This window comes from Drosophila albomicans, chromosome X, assembly GCF_009650485.2.
Source record: "Drosophila albomicans strain 15112-1751.03 chromosome X, ASM965048v2, whole genome shotgun sequence".
Lineage (NCBI taxonomy): Eukaryota > Metazoa > Arthropoda > Insecta > Diptera > Drosophilidae > Drosophila > Drosophila albomicans.
In genome coordinates, this window is record NC_047627.2 from 17,713,738 (window position 1) to 17,725,382 (window position 11,645).

Below are 11,645 nucleotides of genomic sequence, written 5' to 3' on the forward strand. Positions count from 1 at the left end.
GAAGCGAAACGAAATTGACTGACGTATTAGAGACAACAACAAAAAGAAAAAAGAAAATGACACTAGCAGCACGTTTTATACTACAAGTAATAATCATTATACCAATTAATCAACTTACTCAATCTTGAATGCTGTCTGTCCTTATGAAGTAGTGTGTATGAAAAGTCTGTTCTCAATCAATCAAGCGCACTGACTCACTTGTTACACTTGTTATTCCCAGGTATTAACAAACAAAATACTACAATATACTATAATATGCATACACTTACTATACATGATGTAAATGTGTTCCATTCTACGCATACTTTACTGTACATACAGGTTTTTGAGCGCGCGCGCCGATCAATGGAAAAAAGTTTGCTATTGGCACAGATCTACAACGAATCCAAAAAGAAAACAGAAATAATATAATAAATCAAACAATGATAATGCTAACAATAACAATAAAAATACTAACATTAATAATGACAATAATTTATATATAATATAACATTATAAACGACAAGACTAACCCAAATAACTAATCGAATAAGTAACTAACTTACCCTTTCATAGGATATACATAAGTTCAAAATAACGTCATGTCTATGTACATACATGGTATGCCTTAATATCCAATCAATAATTTATAATAGGAAAGACAAAAGCTATTGCCGTATGTGTACATAATCATATTTATATATCTTTCTATATAGTATACGAGTAACTAAGTAACTAAGAATCGTGGTTAACCAAAATGTACTTATACCAAACTTTTCTATTCCTCTTTTTTTCTTATCTCTCTTCTCTTCCTTGTGTTTTGTGTGTGTGTGTGTGTGTGTGTCTCGTTACCGTTATCCGTTCCCGAACTTATAATTTCCGTGCGTGTGTGTGTGTGTGTGCATTTGTGTTTCCCAACACTACTTTTTGTTTTCGTTTTCTTTTGTGATTACAATTGATACTTTTTGATTTCGATTTATTCTCCATTTTTACAGTGGCGTCCACAAGCAATAGTCTTTGAAATAGTAACCGATAAGAAATTCGATATAATCATTATGTTATTCATTGGTCTAAACATGTTCACCATGACACTCGATCGTTACGATGCGTCAGACACGTACAACGCGGTCCTTGACTATCTCAATGCGATATTCGTAGTTATTTTCAGTTCCGAATGTCTATTAAAAATATTCGCTTTACGATATCACTATTTTATTGAGCCATGGAATTTATTTGATGTAGTAGTTGTCATTTTATCCATCTTAGGTAAGTAACAAAGCCAAAATTTTTATAACAAACCAAAATCCAAAAACAAAACAAAATGTTAAAGATGCTTAAACAAATAGCCAAAAACAAAAAAAGAAAAAGCTAACTTTACCATCCAATTTCCAAACAAACCAAAATGTTCGAATACCCTTCCTCCAAATTACCATATAACCGTACGCTCTTTTGCTGTATGTGTGTCTCTCTCTCTCTCTCCCTCTCTCTTACACTTTCTGTAATTGTCTCTCTCTATATCTCTGTATTATTTTCTGTCTTAATGCTCTGTAATAAAAGACACAGTACGCTCCTTTTCCTCTATATAAATACTCAATATATGTACTAAACCTTTCTAATAATTGTTACTAACTTGCTGTCGTACTTATGCGTATATTCAATTGTCCAAATTGTTAATTGTTCATTCGTAATATAATTCGTAATTAAATGTTGTTACAAACCCAAAAAAAAAAAAAAAAAAAAACAAATTCCAAATGTACTTAAGAAACGTAATCAATTTGTTGTAACCAATTTGTGTTCTTGATTTCTTCGCATCATAATTGTGGTAATTTGCCAATTTCTGCAAATATACTTTCACAATTTTTACTATATAAATTTATATATTCGATTTATTTGTGAATTGTGCAAATATGCCAAATGTGATGCGAATTAATCTAATGTCGTTGTGCTTATCGTATTCCAAATGATTTGTTAGCTTTGCGAGTTGATTTCAACAGGGCAAATATAACAGTTGCAACTGTTATACACGCTCACGTTAAAGTCAGCTTCTCTTTATAGTTTTATTCTTATAATTTGTTTGTTGCTTTTTAAATGTTGTCGATTAACTGTAAATTTAGAAAATTGTGTTGATTTGTATTAATTTGAAAAAAAGAAAAAAAAAGAAAAAACATAAATGTTGAACAATATTATAATCCAATTATTGGTGTTGAAATTTGATGTTGTGATTGTTGTTAAATTATTATTATATGAAATTACCAAAGTATTTGTAAACATGCGAGTATAACAGTTTGAATTATTGATTAACAATTCGTGATCTCATCGTAAAAATAACGACTTCGTAATTATATTTCCATTTTCATTTTGCTGCAAGTTTTCCATATTGTATTCAATTATATCCTATGTCTCTGAATATTACGATATCATTTGGCAGACTATTGCTACAGCTTAACAATTGCGCATACGTAAGCACACAAAGAAATCCGAAAGGAAACCAAAAAAAAAAAAGGAATTCTAAATCAAAATAAGGTCAAAGTGAAATACGTTCTTTTCATTTCGAATACATTTTCTTTCTTCTTCTCCAATCAAACTTTTTACATATACAATATGTATATATATACTCTTTATACTATCTTTTCCTTTTGTTTGTTCTCGTTGATCGATCAATTTTTGGATAAAGAAAACTATGGCTATGTGTGTGAAGCAATCAAAAAAAAAAAAAAAAAAACAAAAAAAAAAACGATAACTGTACAAAAGATGGCTTAAAATATGCTTTACTACATTCATTTTTGCAACAGAGAGCTTCCATTTTATCTACTTGTATTTCGAACTTGCGAATAACATGTACATAAAAGGGATGTTGTTATCATTTCTGCTGCTTCCTCAAAACTAAAAAGAAAAAACAAAAATGAATTCTCTTTTAAAATAATACCCCGATAAGACGTTTAGCTCGACTCTTGACCCGTCCCCATTATTCAGCGTAACAAGTTCTTCGTCGAATACTTCTTCTTCTTCTTTTTTAAATAAGTATTGTGAGCAATTCTTTTTAGTTTTTGTTTTCCCTCTAAAAATGCTTCAACTTCAAGTTAGATTTAAAAAAAAAAAAAAAAACAAAACTTTACTACTACAAAATGCTGCAATTTTATTATTGCTTTTGCTTATTTATGTGAGACACGCGCCAATGATAATAACTATGTTTCCAAGCGCACTTTCAATAACTTTACCAACTTAACAATTCAATTTCTCAAATTGAAAAACAAAACCAGCTTCAAGAGCAAAAACAAACTTACTTACTAACGCCTTAAAGTATATGCTTCATTCTTTGGCTTCGATGTTGTTGTTGCAGCCCCGTTGCAAACGCAGAGTGATATCCTTATAGACGAATATATTAATACACGCTTTAACAAGAACAAAAAAGAAAAACAATGAAAACAACAACAAGCAAAAAAAAAAAACATAACTAACAAAACTTACAGAAACCTAAAAAAAAAACTACGCTTTGTAAATGCTAAAAGAAAAAAAAGAAAAAAGTATAAAAAGCTGAAACTAATAAGCAAATATAACTGCGATATACATAAATCAATAAAATAAAAGAAGAAATGCTAATTTACACCCACACTCAACACACACACACACCAACACCAATACACACACACAGAGTTAAGAAAATGGCTTGCACAGAACGCAATGAAATGAAATGAATTCGTTACACAACACAATAAAGATTCAATCAGAGTTAGGTGTCAATGGGCATTCCACAACTCTCTGTGCGATTGTCGGTTGCATAACTCTGTCAGCTACTGCCCGGTATACAAAGATCTGACGATTGTCAATGCAAATCCCTCCTCCACACACTCACCTCAATACTTCGTCAACCATTTGTCATCACCCTCCATCACCCTCTCCACACTCGGGCAGCCAATGCAGCGGCCGTGCAGAATGCTTAGCAACCATTCGTGTACGACAATTGTATTGGCCAGAAACTTAGTTTGGCCTGATTCGATTTATAGTGTGTAGCTGGAACTTGGACCCACCCCACCCCCCTTTATCATTTACATCCGATTTATGTGTTCACAATATTGGAATATTATGTATATCCCAAAAGTGATAAGAAATGAATATACAACAAATACCGTGGCACTAGCCTGAATCTTCTTAATGGTTTTGGTCCAATCTGCAATGGAGATTATGTACTTTACTATGAACGTAGTAAAACGCATATAAAATATTTATATAGAGTTAGCATATATCTACATCCAAATGCTATCCCAAATCCCGTAACGCGATTTAGCTAGGAACCAAGTACAAAAAAAAAAAAAAAAAAAAAAAAAAAAAAAATGATCTCTATTTTATGATAATTAATTCTAGTTCCTATTTTTTTTGTTAAATAATAACTTTTTTATTTACTGGTTTCTCCATCTATCTAAGTTTTTTTACTACTCTCTATCTCTCTATGTCTCTCTTTCTCTCTCGCCGCTCTCTTTTTGCCATTTCGTTCGCTATTTTACAATCTACAATCGTTTATTAGCCTAATGCTCTCTCCCTTGTACCACTCCACTCCACTCTTCTTCTTTGTACTCTTCTTCTCGAATCGATGTTTCTTTCAAATATTTCTTCCCCACCGCCCCTACCCATCGCAATAGTTCGTTTGTCTACCCAGCTCTTCCCCCCTCCGCTCGTCAGCTCATCGCTCACGTTAGTGCGCATTTCGTTTCATTTAGCGAATATTTAGAGCAACAGAAAAATGAAAAAACCAAAACGAAAACGAAAACGAAACCAATGAACATATTGTTCCAAAATTTCTCCCACTCTCTCACCATTTCGCTATCTCTCGCTCTCTCGCTAATCTCTGAATTCTTCTCTCTTCTCTGAGCCTAAAGGGGCAGCGAACGAACTTTGCTGATATTTGGCAACCTTAAAATATGCTGCGGATTATCGCTAAAGTTAAGCAAAAAGAAAAGAAAAGACGCCTACGTACAGCTCACGCATAATTTTTATACCCAAACCATTCAAAAATCGAATAATTATAAAAAACAAATAAAAACGAAAAAGATCTGAAGTCAAGTGTGCAAAAGTATCCCAAAAGACGAGATGTGATTTCCGATGTCAACGCTCTCTCCCCCCCTCAACGCCTACGCCTTCGCCTTTGCAAACGCTGCTGCTGCTTACAAAAATGCCTGTGCCGCTAGCAAATCAATAAAAAAAAAAAAAAAAAAAGAAATACTACAAAAAAGTAAAAGAAAAGGATATCGACTACTGAGTGTTGCTGCTTAACGTTATCGTTACTGTTAACCGTTCTATACTTAATACGTATTCTTCAGTTTCAATTTCATTTTCATTTTTGATTTTGATTTCATCAACATACTCATATGAACTACGTATGTAATTAAACTCTGTATCAATTGAACTAAGTCAACGTATTTGTATCTGTAACTCTGTATCTCTCTGTGTCCATGTAATTTTGTATTTGTTTCTGTATTTCGTTTACAACTTTCTATGTCTTATCGCTAATACTGTACATACATAACTGTATAACAAACCTTAACTAATTTATTGTTTTATACGCGCTCTGGATCAAATTAAGTTGATCTTGTTGCTGCCTAGCTTCTAACTGCTTAACTGTATTTTGTGGCAATCAAATCGACAAAACTTTAACTCAAATCTTTCGCTGCATAACTTACAAATTTCTTCTCCCCGATCGAGTTTTTGTTATGCACCTCATGGCTCAAAGCTTCAGTTAAAGTTTTCGATCAATTCGATTGCAGTCAGCAGAGTTTACAAACACACACGTATCTTGTTTTTGTTTTCGTTGGTATTATTATTTTGGACAGCACTGTACATATGTATGTAAATGTATATGTATGTGTATACTCGCATTGTACTCGTATTATTTGACTAACACGTTAACTAATTTTCAGTTTTCAAAAGGTGACTAACAAAAAAGAACATTGTAAACTTGTGTCTGTACTTAATGCTTTGACTAACCTATATTTCAGCTATGTAAATTGTTGATATTGTGCTGCGCCCCCCTCAAATATATTTTCGTGTCTTGTTTGTGCAATTTTGATTGCGCTGAGCATCGAACCCAACCCGTTAACCCAAAAACAATCCCAAATACCAAATCCCAAATCCTAACCCAACAAAATAAATGAAAAAACAATTTTATGCAAAAATGCTCTACACAAATTTCTCACTTAACAACTTAACTCTTTCCCCAAAACTGCTGTCTCGCTCACTGTGCGATCGTTTCTGTGCGATCGCCGATCTGTGCAGGTCTCGTACTTAGCGATATTATCGAAAAATACTTCGTCTCACCGACGCTGCTCCGTGTGGTGCGCGTGGCGAAAGTGGGTCGTGTGCTGCGTCTGGTCAAAGGCGCCAAGGGCATACGAACTCTGCTGTTCGCGCTGGCGATGTCGCTGCCGGCATTGTTCAACATTTGCCTGCTGCTCTTCCTCGTGATGTTCATCTTTGCGATCTTCGGCATGTCGTTCTTCATGCACGTGAAGGAGAAGAGCGGCATCAACGATGTCTACAACTTCAAGACGTTTGGCCAGAGCATGATTCTGCTCTTTCAGGTAAGACCATCACGCCACAATTCCGTTAACGGTTTATGTTGTCTATTGTTGTTGTCGTTGGGTGATGTTGCCACAAACCCCACACTTCCCCCTCTAACCCTCAACTCCCATCCAAACAACCCGCCAACCAACCCACCAACCAACCAGCACCTTCCAGTTACCTGCGAGCGGTCTGGCAGGTCTTGCGCGCACACACAGTGAAGTGTGGCAACGCCGCACAGGCTGTTATCGATCAATTGACTAACCAAGCTATCGATACTGTTGCCTTGCACCGTGTGTGCGTCAAAGTTTTTACTTCTTCTTTTCTCGTTTTTCGTTCTTTAAATGTTTTTTTTAAGTGGCAACATCACAATGTTGATTCAAGCTGCGGTATTTGTTGGTAAAAGCTAAATTAGTGCGATTTTTTGATCACCCACCTTGATCCCGTTCCTTTTTATTCTTTAGTTACTTTCATTTCACATTTCTGCCATCAGCTGGCATTCAATCAATTTCTCCTTTCGATCACAATTGCTGATCTTCTAAACTTCCATTTGTATATATTATTATTTTCCACCACTCAGCCTTATTTCAATCCTGAACTCCCGTTTTAAATACAACCAAAAACAAAAAAATGCAAATCTAATTCAGCTCTTTCAACAAATGCCAAACGAAATGTTGGAATTTCCTCATGACACATTGCAAAATGAATACTTTTCGCGCGTTTTTCAAACGCCACCGAACACAGAACTACGCTACTCTCTCCCACTCTCTGTCTCTCTCTTTCTCTATCTATCTCTCTGTCACTGTCTCTTACTGAAACTCTAACTATAACTGTAGCCCTGTTTCTAACCCTATCTTACACACTAAAGCATACACTCTCTCCCTTTCTCTCTCACACACGTACACTTTAAATGTTTCCAACTCGAACATAACCTCAAAAACGTAACGAAAGCTTGCATTTACCGCTACTTGTGTAGTCGGCCTGACCCCTCCGAATTGTACATAACTGTTTGTTGGCCAATTGGCCAATCGCCCTCCTCTCCACACACCACACACACAGACACATACACGAACACACACACGCAGCAAGCGATCGTTGTTATCGAGTTACAAGAACACACTACTGTAAATTGTATGCTACACCAACAACAAGTACAACAACTACTACAGTTACAACAGTTACTTATACAACTGCTACTACTGCTACTTATACTACTACTACTACTACTACTATTACAACTACAACTTCTTCAACTATTTGTCTCATAGCTACTTACTTAGTTTTGCTTAACCAAGTGATCCATTAACCTAACGTTTGACTAATGACTCTTCTTGTTATTGTATCTTCTGTCTTAAACTTCTCTTTCACTGCCCACACACACACAAACAAACACACACGACACGACAAAATAAAACGATAAATGAACGAAACCACCAAAAAAACAACAAATACAAAACTACAAACAACCAAAAACAAAACCCAAAAAAAAAACACCAAACCAACCGCACAACTGCCTGCCGTCGACATGCGTTTCGAAATCGAAATCGACATCGACCTCGATATCGATGACAAAACGAAAACGCAAACGTTATCGAACGTTGATCGTTCCACACGAACGATTCAACACACATTCGATATATTCCATTGCATTTTGCGCATGCGCTAAACTTACAAAAAAAAAACAAAAAAAAATCGAAAAAAAAAACGAAAAAACTATATCGATATATCGAAACTTGACTTGACTTGGCAGATGTCCACCTCAGCCGGTTGGGATGGTGTACTCGACGCCATTATCAATGAGGAAGCATGCGATCCACCCGACAACGACAAAGGCTATCCGGGCAATTGTGGTTCAGCGACCGTTGGAATAACGTTTCTCCTCTCATATCTAGTTATAAGCTTTTTGATAGTTATTAATATGTACATTGCTGTCATTCTTGAGAACTATAGTCAGGCCACCGAGGATGTGCAAGAGGGTCTCACCGACGACGATTACGATATGTACTATGAGATCTGGCAGCAATTCGATCCCGAGGGCACACAATACATACGCTACGATCAGTTGAGCGAATTCTTGGATGTGCTCGAGCCCCCGCTGCAGATCCACAAGCCCAACAAGTACAAAATCATATCGATGGACATACCCATCTGTCGCGGTGATCTCATGTACTGCGTCGACATACTCGACGCACTCACCAAAGACTTTTTCGCGCGCAAAGGCAATCCCATCGAGGAGACGGGCGAGATCGGTGAAATTGCCGCCCGACCCGACACCGAGGGCTACGAGCCCGTATCCTCGACCCTCTGGCGCCAGCGAGAGGAGTACTGTGCCCGTCTCATCCAGCATGCGTGGCGCAAGCACAAGACGCGAGCCGAAGGCGGCGGCGGCGGTGGCGGTGGTGGCGATGATGCTGACCCCGATGGCGATGCACCTGATGGTGAAGGAGGTGGAGGAGAAGATGGCGCAGGAGGGGATGCCACCATCAATGGTGATGGTGATCCCGGTGATGGTGCTGCTGCTGCCAATGGTAACGGCGGTGGCGGTGGCGAAGGTGATGAGAATGCCGCCCACGATGGGGGCGGAGGTGTTTACAATGATGATCCAGATGCCGCTGGCGATGCGGCAGCAGCAGCAATCGATGCCGCCGCTGGCGATGAGCCCCAGAAGAGCAATGTAAATAGTCCAACGGAAGGTGGCGGCGGCAGTGGCGGCGGTGGCGGCAGTCCCGGTGGCCAGAGCGCCGGCAGTGGCGGCAGCGCCGGTCGCCAGACGGCCGTTCTCGTCGAGAGCGATGGTTTTGTGACAAAAAACGGCCACAAGGTTGTAATACACTCGCGATCGCCGAGCATAACATCGCGCACGGCAGATGTCTGAGCCAGGCCTCGCCCCCCCCTCCAAGACGCACGCGAGTATTAGGAGCAGCATCAGCGGACAACAGCAACATCAACAGCAGCAGCAACAACAGCAACTGATGTCGGCTGACAGCGGCTACAAAGAAAACAGCGAACAACAACAGCAGCATAACAAACAACAGTGAGCAACAGGTACAGCGAACAACAACAGCAAACAAGCATAATTTTCTGCTATAGATAACAAAATACAAAAACAAACAAATATAACAAACAACAACAACAAAACAACAACAACCAACAGGCAGCAACTCAACACCAACAACAACAACAACAACTAGGACAACGACGAAGGACGATTGACGACAGCAGCAAGTGTCTACATTTAAGTTAATTCAGTTCTCAAAGTAAGCACAACAAACAACAACAACAAACACCAACTACAACTACAACAAACTACAAACAACAATCATAATTAAGCAAATAAGAAAAATGAAACCCAAAAAAAAGAAACAAAGTAATTAAATTTGTAAGCAGGCTCGTAGTTATACCGAAAACAAACAAACACCAATCGAATCAAATCAATTGAATTGAATCCAAATACCTTAACCGTTAACCTTAGTAAAAAACAATTCACAATTGGCCTATTTAACTAATTATATACTAATAGATGCAATCCAATGAATTCTCATCATCGTAACTTAAGCGACATAATATAACATACAACACACACTTCACACACACAGCCACACAGAAAAAATATTAACAAGTATTCAATTTCAATTCTCTTTAAGAAGCTACAACTTTATAGTTTTCCTTTTTATTGCTAACAATCCATAACAAAAGAAAAGTGCGAATATAACTACAGAAGAAGTGAGCAAAGCAAGAGCAAAAGAGCAACGGCATAGCATATTCCATAACCATAAAAACATAAACATAAACATAATTAAACTAAAATTAATAATCGATTACTCAAAATAATGAAGTCAAAGTAATGAAGTCAAACACCAATTTGCATGGATTACGTAAATAGTATTTTGTACATTGACATTTTACACACATTTGAACATTCAAAATGATGTTGATTACCAACCGTGTCTGAAGAACTGCCATAAAAAGCAATACGAAAAATACGAAAAATAAAATACTAATGAGAAATATCACAATATAGCGAAAAACATTCGAGAACATTTCACGCACAAAACAAAATGAAAACATAACAGACACTAACTACTTGGCGAGTGTTTGTCAACTCAACAACAACAACAACCACGACTCCAACTGCAACTGCAACAAGAAATAACATAATATCGAAATATATAGTATACCTTATAGAGTTTTCATTTGCAGCTAAATTTCAAATCGATTCCCAATTTCGAATTTCGGCGTGCCTATCGAGTCATTAAACATTAAAGCAATATGTTGAAGCGAATTTATTCCTTTTTTTATTTTTTATTTGTCTGGATCAATCGAAACACTGAGACACCCACACATGTTAGGTTATGATACGTTTATGCGATGACGTCACAAACGTAAGTTGAAGAGAGATTTCTTGGAATGAAGCGGCGGCAATTAGCAATAAGTCAAAAGCATACATAACCAAACCACATTTCGAGACACATGCACCAACTATACAACAACAAACAAGAAAACAAAGCAAAACAAAAACAACAAATCCATAATAACAATCAACAGTGCTGACAAACTGTACCGCACTCACAATCCTCACACTCACACACTCATACACACAATCGAAAAATACACACACACACACTCTGAGAGAAACATTTACATTGGAGCTGGGGCGCATGAGCTAAATATGAAACGGAACTAAACAGAACAACAACAAAAACAAGAGGAAAATCTTAAAATAACAAAAAGTATATACTTTATCTCAAAATGATACTGAAACGAAAACCGAAATGAACAATGACATTCAATTAACTAAAATAAAATAGGTAGAGCGAGAGAGAGCGATAGAAAACTCAACGAAGAAACGAAGAAAACTGTGCAAAATATCACATGAGTGAAGTGAGGTCATTTAAGACCAACAACAACAAAAAGCAAAAGCAAATGCAAAGGCAAAACCAAAAGCAAATACAATACTGACAATGTAAGATGCAAAGCAGAGCAACAAAGGTGCTGAGTTAAATGTAAACAATAAATGAATGAACAAATGCAAAAAAACAAAAACTTAAATTTGCTTTCAAAGAAAGCGTGTGAGAGAAGCAAAAACAAAAAAATTAAAAGAAACAAAAAAAAAA

General features: G+C 36.9%; 1 protein-coding gene across 50 annotated transcripts in view; it reads left to right on the forward strand.

Annotated features, from left to right (window-relative positions):
* LOC117578157 (sodium channel protein para) overlaps positions 1-9,661 on the forward strand; it is a 76,294-nt gene extending 66,633 nt beyond the window's left edge. For all 50 annotated transcript variants that reach the window (XM_052008416.1, XM_052008407.1, XM_034263385.2 and 47 more), the window contains 3 exons: positions 975-1,245; positions 6,247-6,551; positions 8,282-9,661. In XM_052008416.1, coding sequence (XP_051864376.1) covers positions 975-1,245; positions 6,247-6,551; positions 8,282-9,406 — 1,701 coding nt within the window. In that variant the 3' untranslated portion in view covers positions 9,407-9,661. The remainder of the gene's footprint in view (positions 1-974; positions 1,246-6,246; positions 6,552-8,281) is intronic.
* The last annotated feature ends 1,984 nt before the right edge of the window (positions 9,662-11,645 follow it).